The sequence below is a fragment of the Diorhabda carinulata genome, chromosome X (assembly GCF_026250575.1).
Source record: "Diorhabda carinulata isolate Delta chromosome X, icDioCari1.1, whole genome shotgun sequence".
Lineage (NCBI taxonomy): Eukaryota > Metazoa > Arthropoda > Insecta > Coleoptera > Chrysomelidae > Diorhabda > Diorhabda carinulata.
The window spans coordinates 15,490,442-15,508,731 of NC_079472.1; the positions used below are offsets into that span (position 1 = coordinate 15,490,442).

The 18,290-nt window shown below is 35.0% G+C and overlaps 1 protein-coding gene across 1 annotated transcript; it reads right to left on the reverse strand.

Annotated features, from left to right (window-relative positions):
• Window positions 1-371: 371 nt before the first annotated feature.
• On the reverse strand, window positions 372-15,005 carry LOC130902111 (uncharacterized). Its single transcript, XM_057813949.1, has 8 exons — window positions 14,670-15,005; window positions 10,718-10,957; window positions 10,393-10,667; window positions 7,681-7,954; window positions 7,506-7,617; window positions 7,213-7,446; window positions 1,807-2,003; window positions 372-712 (listed from the first exon to the last, which is right to left on the reverse strand). Exons 1-8 carry the CDS (start codon window positions 14,924-14,926, stop codon window positions 427-429), a joined length of 1,875 nt encoding a protein of 624 aa, XP_057669932.1. The 5' UTR covers window positions 14,927-15,005; the 3' UTR covers window positions 372-426.
• Window positions 15,006-18,290: the final 3,285 nt, after the last annotated feature.

Sequence of the window (18,290 nt, forward strand, 5' to 3'; positions counted from 1 at the left end):
ATATGTATTCGTTGATCTGGTGATACGACAACGTGCTCCTGTTGGTGAGATTTAAACATGCCATGTGGCGGTACAATTACGACGATGCCAGATTTCGTATAACGGCAAACATTATACTTGTATTCGAAACTAACACTTAGTCTGATTAAAAACTTTTGTATACATTCACATATATAATGAATCGTATTAAGTTAAATAAATATAACATCCGACTAGTATCCTTATCAAAGATTTTTTTTTAAATATATTATAAGTTTCAGCAGCAAATTTTCCAAGTTTATCGTAAATTTTCACAAAAAAATAATCCCAGTAGTACTTTTATTTGATAAAGAAAGTTTAGCTATAGTTCACACACATAAAAGAAAAATCTGTTTCAGTATTATTGATATTATATTCGCTTATTTAGTTTACAAAAGTATTCCGTGTTTAAATAGGTTCTTTTAAAAATTTTTCCAACTTTTTCTGAGTTTCTTTCGTCCTAATTTCCTGTTCAATTTTCGCCAAATACATCGGATTTATATTGATGTTGTCGTACGAATCAGTTTGCGTTTCGTTTTTCGATGGTCTTTTCGAGGAACCGCCCGAAGAAAACCGTCTGTCGTATGACTCGAGCGTATACAATTCTTTATTGATCAACATATCGATACGGTGTTTGCTGTCGGTTTTATAAAGTTGGTTATTTAATTCTGGAAGTACGCTGGATTTTTTCACCCTAAAAAATTATTAAAAAATATTCATCGTAAGGCAAGAAGTATAAAAGTAACCATCTTATCTGCTTATCGAATTAAATATGTTTAAAACTCCATTATTTTCATACACATTCCCTAATACGTCTAATCACTAACATTTCATCTCTATCTTAAAATACTCAACCTTCCACACATTATGTTGAATTGAGAAACAAGGTAGGACATGAATTTGAGCTTGGTCAACCGAGTTTTGTTTGTCTATATGTGTGAAAACTTCAAAATTTCTTGACGTATCGATATTCGTAAAGAGAAGAAGAATAAGAAGAAGAATAAAGGTGGCCTTTAGCGATATATTATAACGTTAATCTCGTATCGTTTTCACCTTGACTCGTGAAACAACGCTAGTCGTTCTCGGTACCGTGGAATCAATTAAATGTAATACAAAAATATGCCAGGAATACAGAAACCGTGAATACGGAATGGTAATTTGTATGGGATTATGGGGGATACATTCCTAGGTGACAAAATAAATAAATAAATACATAAAAAAATCAATTTTATTTAAGTTTTTAAACATTTTGATTAATTACCTTTAGGCTTTTCAATTCAGACTGATACGGAGCAGTCGCATTAGCAATTTGCCTCTTAAAAATGAGGCTTCGCTAAGATTTTTCAAATTAAATGTCACGTTTCCAGTGCTTGTTGAAGCCTCTTCTTCAATGGGTTGTGAATTTAACATTTCCTCCAAGTCGGTTTCAGTCAAACCTTCATCTTGCGATTCAAGCAATTCCCGAATGTCACTTGGTTGATTGAATGTCACACGCAAAGCGACTTTTACCGTAGAACGGAATAGCAACATTTAAAATATGTATATGTACTTCATCAAAGTTTCTATTTTACTTATTTATTAGTCCATTTGACAGCATTTACAAAAGATATTGGGTTGGATACCTATTGGAATCCTTTTATTATTATGTACGTACTTTTAGATCCGCGATTAAAGAAATTTTTAGCCGCGATTATAGGAATTGGGTTACATTTTTTACTCCGCGAATAGTGTACATGAACTGTACATGCAAAAATTTCGAAATTAATTAATAAGTGAGTATGTATGTACCTAGGAGTTTTTGGAGTGGGTAACGGTTGTCTCCATTTTTCCATACAAGCTTTACATGTCGTTATTTTAATATTATATTTTCCGTAACCTTTATCCAATGGATCGTGTTTTGATCTATAATCTGCGCGAGTTAATGCTTTATATCCGGCTTCCGTTGATTCATCAATACCTTTATCCTGACTAGCTCCTAAAGATATCTGCAAAACGAAAACTTATCATTATAAGAGTTTGAAAAAATGTAATTCGCTTCCATAGGCGATATTAACTATTAAAAACACCGTGCAAATTTTCGCAAAAAGTTTTTTCATTGATTCTGATTAATTCGAAATTAATCAAGATGGTTTCTTTTGATAGTGACAAAATCAGTCCAACGCTTTCAACCTTTTTATCCAATTTTTATTAAACGATTTCTTTCATTTCAAGATGAGTTTTTTTTAACGATGTTTTTTTGTTTTCTTGGTACTTTTTTTAAACGGAAATTAGTCACAGGGAGTATAATTTGGATATGATGGGTCTAGAAGCAATCCTAAGTTAAATAAAAAAAATTGATGATTTCCATTCCGAGTCCGTTCTACCCAACCGATTTGCTTAATTTTTTTTCATGCACAAATCAGCCATCAACCATCGGATTTCATCTAATTTTCACCATTCTCAAGTTATACTCAAATGCGATTTCCCCCTGTACATTACTTATGGGAGTTTTTCACATACACACGTTCTATCCTCAATATCTCAGGATCTATTCAAGATAGAGACTTCGTTTTGGTTTAAGAACACTCGCTGAAACACCTTCTTTCTTCTAAGTTTTTGAACACTTAAATCGGTTGAGTTGGAGAGGAGCTAGGCGCGGACATTCAATGTGGACTTATGGATTTTTGTAGGTTTTTGGCGATTTTTCTTCATTCAAAGATCTATATCTCAGGTTCTAATATAGCTACAGAGTTCGTTTTGATTTAAGAACACTCGCTGAAACACCTTGTTTCTTTTGAGTTTTTGAACACTTAAATCGGTTGAGTTGGAGAGGAGCTAGGCGTGGACATTAAATGTGGAGTTATGGATTTTTGTAGGTTTTTGGCTATTTTTCTTCATTCAAAGATCTATATCTCAGGTTCTAATACAGCTACAGAGTTCGTTTTGGTTTAAGAACACTCGCTGAAACACCTTGTTTCTTTTGAGTTTTTGAACACTTAAATCGGTTGAGTTGGAGAGGAGCTAGGCGTGGACATTAAATGTGGAGTTATGGATTTTTGTAGGTTTTTGGCGATTTTTCTTCATTCAAAGATCTATATCTCAGGTTCTAATATAGCTACAGAGTTCGTTTTGATTTAAGAACACTCGCTGAAATACCTTCTTTCTTTTGAGTTTTTGAACACTTAAATCGGTTGAGTTGGAGAGGAGCTAGGCGTGGACATTAAATGTGGAGTTATGGATTTTTGTAGGTTTTTGGCTATTTTTCTTCATTCAAAGATCTATATCTCAGGTTCTAATACAGCTACAGAGTTCGTTTTGGTTTAAGAACACTCGCTGAAACACCTTGTTTCTTTTGAGTTTTTGAACACTTAAATCGGTTGAGTTGGAGAGGAGCTAGGCGTGGACATTAAATGTGGAGTTATGGATTTTTGTAGGTTTTTGGCGATTTTTCTTCATTCAAAGATCTATATCTCAGGTTCTAATATAGCTACAGAGTTCGTTTTGGTTTAAGAACACTCGCTGAAACACCTTGTTTCTTTTGAGTTTTTGAACACTTAAATCGGTTGAGTTGGAGAGGAGCTAGGCGTGGACATTAAATGTGGAGTTATGGATTTTTGTAGGTTTTTGGCGATTTTTCTTCATTCAAAGATCTATATCTCAGGTTCTAATATAGCTACAGAGTTCGTTTTGATTTAAGAACACTCGCTGAAATACCTTCTTTCTTTTGAGTTTTTGAACACTTAAATCGGTTGAGTTGGAGAGGAGCTAGGCGTGGACATTAAATGTGGAGTTATGGATTTTTGTAGGTTTTTGGCTATTTTTCTTCATTCAAAGATCTATATCTCAGGTTCTAATACAGCTACAGAGTTCGTTTTGGTTTAAGAACACTCGCTGAAACACCTTGTTTCTTTTGAGTTTTTGAACACTTAAATCGGTTGAGTTGGAGAGGAGCTAGGCGTGGACATTAAATGTGGAGTTATGGATTTTTGTAGGTTTTAGGCTATTTTTCTACATTCAAAGATCTATATCTCAGGTTCTAATACAGCTACAGAGTTCGTTTTCATTTAAAAACACTCGCTGAAACACCTTCTTTCTTTTGAGTTTTTGAACACTTGAATCGGTTGAGATGGACAGGAGCTAGGCGCGGACATTAAATGTGGAGTTATGGATTTTTGTAGGTTTTAGGCTATTTTTCTACATTCAAAGATCTATATCTCAGGTTCTAATACAGCTACAGAGTTCGTTTTCATTTAAAAACACTCGCTGAAACACCTTCTTTCTTTTGAGTTTTTGAACACTTGAATCGGTTGAGTTGGAGAGGAGCTAGGCGTGGACATTAAATGTGGAGTTATGGATTTTTGTAGGTTTTTGGCAATTTTTCTACATTCAAAGATCTATATCTCAGGTTCTAATATAGCTACAGAGTTCGTTTTGGTTTAAGAACACTCGCTGAAATACCTTGTTTCTTTTGAGTTTTTGAACACTTAAATCGGTTGAGTTGAAGAGGAGCTAGGCGCGGACATTCAATGTGGAGTTATGGATTTTTGTAGGTTTTTGGCGATTTTTCTTCATTCAAAGATCTATATCTCAGGTTCTAATATAGCTACAGAGTTCGTTTTGATTTAAGAACACTCGCTGAAATACCTTCTTTCTTTTGAGTTTTTGAACACTTAAATCGGTTGAGTTGGAGAGGAGCTAGGCGTGGACATTAAATGTGGAGTTATGGATTTTTGTAGGTTTTTGGCTATTTTTCTACATTCAAAGATCTATATCTCAGGTTCTAATACAGCTACAGAGTTCGTTTTGGTTTAAGAACACTCGCTGAAATACCTTGTTTCTTTTGAGTTTTTGAACACTTAAATCGGTTGAGTTGAAGAGGAGCTAGGCGCGGACATTCAATGTGGAGTTATGGATTTTTGTAGGTTTTTGGCGATTTTTCTTCATTCAAAGATCTATATCTCAGGTTCTAATATAGCTACAGAGTTCGTTTTGATTTAAGAACACTCGCTGAAATACCTTCTTTCTTTTGAGTTTTTGAACACTTAAATCGGTTGAGTTGGAGAGGAGCTAGGCGTGGACATTAAATGTGGAGTTATGGATTTTTGTAGGTTTTTGGCTATTTTTCTACATTCAAAGATCTATATCTCAGGTTCTAATACAGCTACAGAGTTCGTTTTGGTTTAAGAACACTCGCTGAAACACCTTGTTTCTTTTGAGTTTTTGAACACTTAAATCGGTTGAGTTGGAGAGGAGCTAGGCGTGGACATTAAATGTGGAGTTATGGATTTTTGTAGGTTTTAGGCTATTTTTCTACATTCAAAGATCTATATCTCAGGTTCTAATATAGCTACAGAGTTCGTTTTCATTTAAAAACACTCGCTGAAACACCTTCTTTCTTTTGAGTTTTTGAACACTTGAATCGGTTGAGATGGAGAGGAGCTAGGCGCGGACATTAAATGTGGAGTTATGGATTTTTGTAGGTTTTTGGCGATTTTTCTTCATTCAAAGATCTATATCTCAGGTTCTAATATAGCTACAGAGTTCGTTTTCATTTAAAAACACTCGCTGAAACACCTTCTTTCTTTTGAGTTTTTGAACACTTGAATCGGTTGAGATGGAGAGGAGCTAGGCGCGGACATTAAATGTGGAGTTATGGATTTTTGTAGGTTTTTGGCGATTTTTCTTCATTCAAAGATCTATATCTCAGGTTCTAATATAGCTACAGAGTTCGTTTTCATTTAAAAACACTCGCTGAAACACCTTCTTTCTTTTGAGTTTTTGAACACTTGAATCGGTTGAGATGGAGAGGAGCTAGGCGCGGACATTAAATGTGGAGTTATGGATTTTTGTAGGTTTTTGGCGATTTTTCTTCATTCAAAGATCTATATCTCAGGTTCTAATATAGCTACAGAGTTCGTTTTCATTTAAAAACACTCGCTGAAACACCTTCTTTCTTTTGAGTTTTTGAACACTTGAATCGGTTGAGATGGAGAGGAGCTAGGCGCGGACATTAAATGTGGAGTTGTGGATTTTTGTAGGTTTTTGGCGATTTTTCTTCATTCAAAGATCTATATCTCAGGTTCTAATATAGCTACAGAGTTCGTTTTGATTTAAGAACACTCGCTGAAACACCTTCTTTCTTTTGAGTTTTTGAACACTTGAATCGGTTGAGATGGAGAGGAGCTAGGCGCGGACATTAAATGTGGAGTTGTGGATTTTTGTAGGTTTTTGGCGATTTTTCTTCATTCAAAGATCTATATCTCAGGTTCTAATATAGCTACAGAGTTCGTTTTGATTTAAGAACACTCGCTGAAATACCTTCTTTCTTTTGAGTTTTTGAACACTTAAATCGGTTGAGTTGGAGAGGAGCTAGGCGTGGACATTAAATGTGGAGTTATGGATTTTTGTAGGTTTTTGGCGATTTTTCTTCATTCAAAGATCTATATCTCAGGTTCTAATATAGCTACAGAGTTCGTTTTGATTTAAGAACACTCGCTGAAATACCTTCTTTCTTTTGAGTTTTTGAACACTTAAATCGGTTGAGTTGGAGAGGAGCTAGGCGTGGACATTAAATGTGGAGTTATGGATTTTTGTAGGTTTTTGGCTATTTTTCTTCATTCAAAGATCTATATCTCAGGTTCTAATATAGCTACAGAGTTCGTTTTGGTTTAATAACACTCGCTGAAACACCTTGTTTCTTTTGAGTTTTTGAACACTTGAATCGGTTGAGTTGGAGAGGAGCTAGGCGCGGACATTAAATGTGGAGTTGTGGATTTTTGTAGGTTTTTGGCAATTTTTCTTCATTCAAAGATCTATATCTCAGGTTCTAATATAGCTACAGAGTTCGTTCTTTTCTATTATAATGATATCTGATACTTATTTAATGGATTCGATGCGAGCGAAGCCGCGGGTAAAAGCTAGTCCTAAGTTAAATTGCATCGTCCTTTTCATCAAATTGTCATCATACATTGTTTTGGTGAAAGATAATGTTTTTCTTCTGCATACGGACATTTATTCCTTCTTTAATTGATCCAATAAACTACAGTAATAGTCAGTGTTATAATTGTTTCCTCCCTATTCGATTAACAGTATGCCAAAATATAGAGACCACATCTTGCCAATCTTGCGTTTCATTCGATTCGTTGTTGCTTTTAAATAATTTTTAGAAATCGCGTTTTGGAAATAAAAATATTAATGGATTGTATATTACGCAACCTTTGGCGGAGTCTTGTCGTCTTTTCGATCGGAGGAATTATCCGTAGTTTCTGGATTATCTATATCTTCATCTAATTTGGACAGAGGCATATATTTCATAGATGGCGATAATCCTTTTTTTGACGTTGAGTTCGAAACGCTTCTTCTTCTTCTAGAATTATTATTGTTATTTAAAGAAGAACAAATGTGTTCGTCTTCCATATCGTATTCTAGTTTTCTCGTTTTTCCAGCTGCCTAAAATAACAATAAACGTAATAAAAATGTCAAATTCTTCAATAAAAATAAATAGGTACTTCGATGTTCTTCGATACAAAATCAGGAATATCCGAACCGCGAGATGATCGTCTATATTGCGGTAAAACTTCCACTTCGTCCAAGTCAGTTGTTTTCGATGATTTCGGGTATCTACATTAAAATTTATTGATACGACATATTGTATATTATTACTCCCAACAATACAATACTTACCTAGGAAGATCGTTACCGCTCATAACCTCCGAAAATTTTCTTTTGACTCTCTCAAAAAGTCGCTTGTTGTCGTTTTCTTCTACTTCGTTATTGATTCTATTTCCTCTATTCGGTAACTGCAGAACGTTATCTCGTAAATTCTTGAGAAAATTTTCCAAAGTTTCAGTAACGGTTTGTACGTTAAAATCCCGCGTCTTCAATTTGAAAGGTGGTGTCAACACGAAGTTTTCACAGCTATTTACTATCTGTTGCTCCGAAAGGAATTCTATGAATTCTATTTTATTTCACAAATAAAAAAAAATTATAATAATTAAAGTTTTTTCTATTCAAAGTAGTTGTGCGGTAATATGAATCAATCTTGAAAAGTCTAGGGAAAGATGTAGACATTGAAGCATTCGTAAACTCGTCCAAGTCAAGTCGATTATAAAAATAGAGAAATTAACCTCAAAAATGAAATATGCTTGGTTGTTGATGGGTATTTATAAGACGTCAAAATATACATGGTACGGTAAAAAAAAGTCGGAGAATGAAAAATATTTGCTATCGAAAGTGTCCGTCAACTTACGGATAGAACAAATTTTATTTCGCGTTGATGTATCGCTCAAATAATATGAATTCAGTTTGGATGAGGAAATATGAAAAAACAAACTATTAATTCATTTATTTCCATTGAATATTTTCAGAAATTGGATTAAAAAATAACTAGCTTTTAACCGCAGCTTCTCTCACCATTAAATAAGTATCAGAAATCATTATAATAGAAAAGAACGAACTCTGTAGCTATATTAGAACCTGAGATATAGATCTTTGAATGTAGAATAATTGCCAAAAACCTACAAAAATCCATAAGTCCACATTGAATGTCCGCGCCTAGCTCCTCTCCAACTCAAACGATTTAAGTGTTCAAAAACTCAAAAGGAAGAGGGTGTTTCAGCGAGTGTTCTTAAACCAATACGAAGTCTTTAGCTTTATTAGAACTTGAGATATAGATCTTTGAATGAAGAAAAATTGTCAAAAACTTACAAAAATCCATAACTCCACATTGAATGTCCGCGCCTAGCTCCTCTCCAACTCAACCGATTTAAGTGTTCAAAAATTTAAAAGAAAGAAGGTGTTTCAGCGAGGGTTCTTAAACGAAAACGAACTCTGTAGCTATATCAGAACCTGAGATATAGATCATTGAATGTAGAAAATTTGCCAAAAACCTACAAAAATCCATAAGTCCACATTGAATGTCCGCGCCTAGCTCCTCTCCAACTCAACCGATTCCAGTGTTCAAAAACTCAAAAGAAAGAAGGTGTTTCAGCGAGTGTTCTTAAACCAAAACGACCTCTGTAGCTATATCAGAACCTGAGATATAGATCTTTGAATGTAGAAAAGCCTACAAAAATCCATAACTCCACATTGAATGTCCGCGCCTAGCTCCTCTCCAACTCAACCGATTCCAGTGTTCAAAAACTCAAAAGAAAGAGGGTGTTTCAGCGAGTGTTCTTAAACCAAAACGAACTCTGTAGCTCTATTAGAACCTGAGATATAGGACTTTGAATGTAGAAACATTGCCAAAAACCTACAAAAATCCATAACTCCACATTGAATGTCCGCGCCTAGCTCCTCTCCAACTCAACCGATTTAAGTGTTAAAAAACTCAAAAGAAAGAAAGTGTTTCAGCGACTGTTCTTAAATCCAAACGAACTCTGTAGCTATATTAGAACCTGAGATATAGATGTTTGAATGTAGAAAATTTGCCAAAAACCTACAAAAATCCATAACTCCACATTGAATGTCCGCGCCTAGCTCCTCTCCAACTCAACCGATTTAAGTGTTAAAAAACTCAAAAGAAAGAAAGTGTTTCAGCGAGTGTTCTTAAATCCAAACGAACTCTGTAGCTCTATTAGAACCTGAGATATAGGACTTTGAATGTAGAAACATTGCCAAAAACCTACAAAAATCCATAACTCCACATTGAATGTCCGCGCCTAGCTCCTCTCCAACTCAACCGATTCAAGTGTTCAAAAACTCAAAAGAAAGAAGGTGTTTCAGCGAGTGTTCTTAAACCAAAACGACCTCTGTAGCTATATCAGAACCTGAGATATAGATCTTTGAATGTAGAAAAGCCTACAAAAATCCATAACTCCACATTGAATGTCCGCGCCTAGCTCCTCTCCAACTCAACCGATTCCAGTGTTCAAAAACTCAAAAGAAAGAAGGTGTTTCAGCGAGTGTTCTTAAACCAAAACGACCTCTGTAGCTATATCAGAACCTGAGATATAGATCTTTGAATGTAGAAAAGCCTACAAAAATCCATAACTCCACATTGAATGTCCGCGCCTAGCTCCTCTACAACTCAACCGATTTAAATGGTCAAAAACTCAAAAGAAAGAAGGTATTTCAGCGAGTGTTCTTAAATGAAAACGAAGTCTCTATCTTGAATAGAACCTGAGATATTGAAGATAGAACGTCGGTATGTGAAAAGCTCCCATAAGTAATGTACAGGGGGAAATCGCATTTGAGTATAACTTGAGAATGGTGAAAATTAGATGAAGTCCGATGGTTGATGGCTGATCTGTGCATCAATACCTTTCATTGACAAAAAAATTAAGCAAATCGGTTGGGTAGAACGCCTGAACGGACTTGCAAGAACCAAGGTTTCCGTGAATGGTTTAATGTAGATCGATGTCCTAAAGAAATAAGATAGTTGTACCATAAATTTACCTATAATGTTCGGTTTTTCGAAAATGAGTCTGATAGCATTAGGATCGTGCGCCAACTGAATCAATTGTCTAAATTTCGGAAAATTCGAACTGTGAAGGACGGCAACTACTGTAGAAATGAGTTTTCTCAAATTTTCGTTAAATAGTATCCGATGGGCTAATATATTTTTTCTGTTTGTTGAAATTTTAGTAGACTGGTTAGGCGAAGTTGGTTTCTCTTTAATTTCTATTGTGTAAAAAGGTAGAAGATCCATCATCGTTTTGTTAACTACGAAACTAAAATTCGAATTATAGATAACGAAATAATTTTCATCACAATTACTTACCCCAGTTTTCTCGATTTTTCCAAAAGTCTAGCTGTAGGCGAAGAATCTTTATACACACTTGCCAATTTTAAATCTCGAACTGGAGTTAAAGTTTCGGATTTGTGAACCGAAATCAAATGAAGAACGAGAATTTTTTCTATATCCAACGTATCATCGGTAAAAACCAAATCGCGCAAACAATTATAATCAATTGTTACAGTTGTTAATGGGACGTTAGGTATTTTCTGTTCTCCGTTACATCTAAAAAAACAGAAATCAAGAAATGTATTCAATAAAATGGGAATCAAAGCGCTCAAATTGGAATTTACTTGAGTGTCATTGGGTTTAAGGAATACGTAGTGAGAAGTTCTTAAATTCATTTTAGAAAATACCAAGAAACGTTGGTGGAAAAAATGAAGATTACAGACAATTATCAGTAAAAACAAAATAAGCTTTCGTGTATACTAGAATTACTATTTAGACCGGGCGCTGGATGGAGTTGAGTGTGCAAAATGTGAGGACCGCATTCGGTGTACGGTTTTGAACTCAGAAAAGCATGCAGATTATGTTTCTGGATGTTGCCAGGAGCCATGTTGGTCAATTTTTTTTACACCCCACCCCCTTAGACATCTAGTAAATGGACTGAACACATACTTTGATATCATTATAACGATTGTTTTAGTGAGAATATCCAATTGATTTTTATGATTAAAGATAAAGGGTTATTTTGAACAGCCCGCTATTTCGGTAAATGTCACTTTTGAAGTTGTCATTTTTTGACATTTGACAAGTAGAAACTACGCCATTAATGAAAATGGAACGATACACGCTTCAACAACGCATTGAAATTATTAAAATTCACTTTAAAAATGGTGAAAGTTTGGCAGAGACGGTTCGTAAAAATAAAACATTTTTGGGTCGATGTGAAGCACATTCTCGGACCGCAATACAGAAATTGGTGGAAAAATTTGAGCTGTTGAGACAAGTTAGTAATGTGAAGAATAAAACCCGTGCACGTCGCTCAAGAACAACTGAGAATATTGCTGCTGTAGCCCAAAGCGTTGAAGAAAACCCAGGTTTGTCCATTCCTCGTCGTTCTTTGGAATTAGCCATTCCACAAACGTCATTACAGTATTTTGCATAAAGACTTGGGTCTTAAGGCCTATAAAGTTCAGTTAACACAAAAACTCAAGCCGGACGATCATCAACAACGTCGTGTCTTTGCTGATTGGGTCCTTGAAATGCATGAAAATGATCCGGAATATCATCGAAAAATCATCTTAACTGATGTGGCCCATTTCCACCTTGGTGGTTACGTCAATAAACAAAATTGTCGAATCTGGGGCTCGGAAAACCCTAGAGTTATTGTTGAAAATCCTCTCCATCCTCAACGCGTGACTGTTTGTTGCGGTTTATGGTCTGGCGGTGTCATTGGACCTTACTTTTTCGAAAATGAGGCTGGAACAACAGTTACGGTGAATGGATTGCGCTATCGAGAGATGATTAACGATTTTTTATAGCCGGAATTGGATGGTATTGATTTGGACAACGTTTACTTTCAACAAGACGGCGCTACGTGCCACACAAGCAACGAAACCGGACCGTGTTATCTCTCGAAGAGGTGATCTCACCGAGATCTTGTGATTTAACACCTTGCGACTTTTTCCTTTGGGGCCAACAAAGAAAGATAAGGTCTACGCCAACAGTCCAGCATCGATTCAAGACCTCAAAGATGGAATTCGTGAGGCTATCGAGGACATAGGGCAACCGCTTTGAAATTTGATTACGGAAAATTTCATGAAAAGTATATGGTCCTGTAAGCGCAGTCGTGGCGGTCATTTGGCTGACGTTGTGTTCCATTATTAACGGCATACCTTCCTCTTTATAATGAAATAAACATCCGATCATTTATCTCAAAAAAATGGCATTTTTCTTTGAATATCAAAATAACACCTCTTATTGGAAAATCCGCTACTTACAGCTAGTCAAGTGAAAAAACAACAGGAAAATTAAAAATAAAAACAATTATTATTGATAAAAAAAAATTTTTTTAATTCAAAAAAATCAAATTTTCATATATTATAAATGAAAAAATGATAATTATCAATCTTTTTTATTCTGACAATCTTTTAATTCATCACATAAATATCCATCTGGTATTACTTTAGTATTTAATATTTCTTTTCGGAGTTGTTCAGCTACTTGAACAGTGTAGTTTGTTGAATTTACGGTACGCATATATTCAATGACTTCATCCAGTGTTATATTGCCCATAAACACCAATGATGATTTTGATCTGTCGCTCGGATATGAAAATAAAACATTTTCACCATACTTATTAATGAGCAGTGATTTCATAACGCGATTTTCTACGAATGCATCGTCTATTTCAGGGAGTTCAGCTAGTCGCTCGGCCAAGAATGTCACTTCAAAAGAGTGAGATGTTAATTGATGTTTCAGTTCATCAATCAGCTTTTCAAATGCCTCTATAAGTATGTCATGTGGTGTTTTAATTGAAGGTCTGCTGCTGGATTGTCAGAATTTCTAGGTAGTCGCAGATAATCACGATAACAATGTTTACGATACCTCACTTCCATTGCAAATAAATGAGCTGGTTGTTCGCGAGTGCCAATTTTTGTGAAAACATCATCTTTGTTTTTTCTTTCGGGCAGTATTTAAAATTTGTTTTTATTTCTTGTTTGTTTACCACAGTTTAAACATTTCTGTTTCGTATCAAGTTTTAATTCACTTCTTGGTGACCGTTGACGAACACGTTGGCTACCTGAAACATTTGCTTCTGTAGAGGAGGTGGAAGTAGAGGCGTTCTCCTACTTTAGTAATGCTAATTCTCGACGCCTTATTTTCTCTTCACTAATATAAGCTGCAATACAAGCTCGATGCCAGGAACAATAACCGTTTGTGGTTTTGGATTCTTCATTATTACTTAAATACGCAAAAGTAAACCGTTATGGGCTGCATATTCTTTTCTACTGACTACTCCAAGCGCTATGACTCGGCAACGTGCCTAGTAGGGAGATAGTGAAGGGGGAAAGGGAAACGGACCAGCACAGCTGCCGGCAACATGTGATTTTCTATTATTTAGGGTCTCAGGTAAGAGAATTTGAGCATAGTTGCCGGTCCTCACATTTCGGCATACTCAACTCCATCCAGCGCCTGGACTAATTTCTCATCTGAATTCTCCACTTTCTCACAAAAACATGAAACTATTCAATTTTAGTTATATAATCGTTGATATGTATTTACTATTTATCAATTATATATTGAGAAAATATGGAAATTGTAATGCAAATACGAGGATTTTACCTAAGTAGTACACAAAAACTAACACATTATTTTGAAATTTTTTGATCAAAGCACTCTTCCGAAAACTGTTGAATGCACTCTTAACATTTCAACGTCGCGTATCTTTTCCTTAAGAGTCGGATGATGTGGAAAATAACCAGGATGGAATAAAAATCCAATTTTCTGTTTGATGAAAAAATCGGGATTTTTTTTATACAGTATCAGCAGAAACATTGTCATGATAGAAGTCTCCAGTATAGTTTTCCCAATTTTTGAAGCTATTCAATTCCGAACGTCTTCTCACACTCGACGATCTTCGGTCAACAGTTTTCCCACAGCTTTATTGTTTTTTTGGGAAATCACAGTGAACGATCCGCCAGGACGAGGTTCTTCCTTTAATTTTGTCAGTTTTATTCTTATATTTTGCATACCAATCCAACATTGTTGTTGGCAATGGGAAATATTTGCAAGATTAATGCAATAATTTTTGGCGCATACAGAAACGCTTGTTTTATAAAGCGGTGTTGCCGCGTGTCTAAAATTGTCCTCGTATTTGAGAACACGAAAAAATAATGACTTCAGACGAAAAGTTGATTTAAGAAAGAGTAAAAGCAAATAAAAATAGTAATTATCGCAGTGACAATTTTTTGATATGTCATAAGAGGAATACCTGTAACAAAATCCGGGCGTGTGAGTTTCATACATTATAACTTCCGGAGTTTCCCGTTTGATGGTACTCGTAGTTGCGCAACGGAGCTTTTCATTTTTTTTCGCAATTTTTTTACGTTTATTGTTTATCACGGTCATTTCTTCATGTTTTTGTTGATGGATTAAACTTAGTTGTTTGATTAATTGTATATTTTCTGCACGATTTTTCACTTTAGCTGCTTCTTCGTTTTCTTTAAAAGAATATTGTGCCGATAACATAGCTGCCGTTAAAAAAAATTAACTTTCCGTCTATTCGGTAAAAAAAATATTGACATTTTTACGTATAATGCACATCAAATTTGTATGTCATTTATATTATGTCATTTGGCTTCGTTCCACGTACGTACGTGTAAAACAATATTTTCTTTTCTTCAACCATCAAAAAATGTTGACATTTTTGTACTATTTTCAGGTGCAAAAGCCATCAATTCCCTTACCGTACAAACAAAATTTGCTTAGCCACACTTTTAATCCTAAGATTAAAAATGCTAAGCTCTCTAATTGAAATTTGAAGGAAAAAACATTGTCTCTTACAAACTTAGTAATACAAACGAATTGAGCAACTATATATAGGTATTTATTTGTTATTTATGGTGATATTGAATGTACAATTGGAGCAATTATTGCCAAAATTCAAGCACCATTGAAATTATCACTAACAATTTTCGAACAATTCAAAAGATTCTCCGTAACTGTTGTGTGAAACATTCGAGGAAATATCAGAGCAGGTACTTGTACCTTCTTTGTCAGGTTGCAATATTTTTCTGGCAGTATTCTCTTTGTTAATACGTGATTCTTCAATATATCCTTTTGCTACCGTACTCGATTTCCAACCCCCATGTCTTTTAAGACAAGTGAGGTCACCGCCACCATCAATAAGAAGTGAAGCAGATGTTCTTAGCGAATGTCCAGTATACTCCTTCCAATTTTCTAACTCCAAAAATTTTGCAATTTCTTGCGGCACGGCACTAATTTTGTGAATACCAACAACCATTCTTTGACACTCCCCATTAACATACTTCGAAAATAAACGACGTTCCTGTATATTTGAAGGCCGTAGTGCAACATATTTTCGAAATAAACGCAAAGAATTATCGCCTGTAATGGTCAACGAACGAGGTTTCTTGTTTTTTGCCTGCAAAATTTTTACGACCAGGACCGAGTCCATATCCTCAATGTCATTAATTTTCAAATGAACTAGTTCGTAACAACGCACAGCCCCTCCAATTTCTAATACTAGAACAACCTTTATCATCTTATATATTAAAAAAATTGATGATTTCCATTCCAAGTCCATTCAGGGATTCTCAAGTTATACTCAAATGCGATTTCCCCCTGTACATTACTTATGGGAGTTTTTCACATACACACGTTCTATCCTCAATATCTCAGGTTCTATTCAAGATAGAGACTTCGTTTTGGTTTAAGAACACTCGCTGAAACACCTTCTTTCTTTTGAGTTTTTGAACACTTAAATCGGTTGAGTTGGAGAGGAGCTTAGGCGCGGACATTCAACGTGGAGTTATGGATTTTTGTAGGTTTTTGGCAATTTTTCTACATTCAAAGATCTATATCTCAGGTTCTAATATAGCTACAGAGTTCGTTTTCATTTAAAAACACTCGCTGAAACACCTTCTTTCTTTTGAGTTTTTGAACACTTAAATCGGTTGAGTTGGAGAGGAGCTTAGGCGCGGACATTCAACGTGGAGTTATGGATTTTTGTAGGTTTTTGGCAATTTTTCTACATTCAAAGATCTATATCTCAGGTTCTAATATAGCTACAGAGTTCGTTTTCATTTAAAAACACTCGCTGAAACACCTTCTTTCTTTTGAGTTTTTGAACACTTAAATCGGTTGAGTTGGAGAGGAGCTTAGGCGCGGACATTCAACGTGGAGTTATGGATTTTTGTAGGTTTTTGGCAATTTTTCTACATTCAAAGATCTATATCTCAGGTTCTAATATAGCTACAGAGTTCGTTTTCATTTAAAAACACTCGCTGAAACACCTTCTTTCTTTTGAGTTTTTGAACACTTGAATCGGTTGAGTTGGAGAGGAGCTAGGCGCGGACATTCAATGTGGACTTATGGATTTTTGTAGGTTTTTGGCAATTTTTCTTCATTCAAAGATCTATAGCTCAGGTTCTAATATAGCTACAGACTTCGTTTTGGTTTAAGTACACTCGCTGAAACATCTTCTTTCTTTTGAGTTTTTGAACACTTAAATCGGTTGAGCTGGAGAGGAGCTAGGCGCGGACATTCAATGTGGACTTATGGATTTTTGTAGGTTTTTGGCAAATTTTCTACATTCAAAGATCTATATCTCAGGTTCTAATAGTTTCCGCATACTCTCCACATAGTTTTGCACAATTTTTTCTTTAGGCCAATCCATGAATCGCTGATATGCAAGTTCATAAACTTGGCGAGATGTGGGTGGCAAAAGATTTAGATATAATAGTATATTATATATAATATAATATACTATTTTTTCCCTAATAATAATTATAATTAAGAAGCAGTTAGTTAGTTTAAGTGAATGAAGCACAAGGAATTGATGTATGGAGCAATTGCTAGTCCTAGTTGCGCGTCTATGATTGGGATGATTAAAAGTCTGATTTGGAAACTTTCATTTAATCAAAAACTATATCATGAAATGGTATATTGATACTTCCAAAACTCCAATGGGAACGATATATCCCAAGTTTTTAAATTATTCTTTAATATTTTGTGTATAGTTTTATTCACCTTTTTGATACGATTTTGTTATTTATACATTTATAATATTCGTTAAATACTTTATATACAATTTGAATGAGAAATCAGTGTACTAACTATTACGGGCAAACACTTTTTCGTCGCACGAACTTTGTGATGATTTTTATTTGTTTTGTTGTACCCTCATTCAAAAAAACTTTTTATTTTGTTTCAGTCACATCCAGTTTTTTTTATGACAGATATATATTCTTTTCTGACACATTTACGTGTTTTTGTTTGAATAATTTAATCCCGGACAGTGTTGTTTTAGACTATTTTCGTTTTGCTGTGCTCCACCAAGATAAATCCTGGGTTCCTTAGCTTGAGCTGAACAAGAATCTAGATATTTGCCTTTTGGTATACCAATGATTTAGACCCATCCAAAAGATGATGTAAATGATTGTTATTTTTGTTTAATTCAAACAAAAGGCGTCACAACCAAATCCAAACACAACGTCCAGTGCCCAAACTTGTCATCGGCCGACAGACCAATCCTACATACTGCCGAAACTAGCTTGAAAAGCAATGTTGCTATACAACAGAAACAAATGTTCTTCAGTGCTGGTTTGTCTTGGTTCTAATATGAAAGAGACTTAATAGAACATGAAGTTCCTTCTTGAAAAAATTAAATGTAGCTAAAATTTTTGAATATTCTGAAGTAATTGCGTTTCTTCTTGGGGAACAGCTAGAAAGTATGGCCCAAGCGTGGATCACTTACTCCAGGGCAGCAGAATGATAAGAATTTCTCAAACTCAGCGAGTAAAAAATTAAATAGGGAATGATTGGTCGCAAATACGGAAACTAATGAAGGACTTTAAGGAGAGTCGAATGA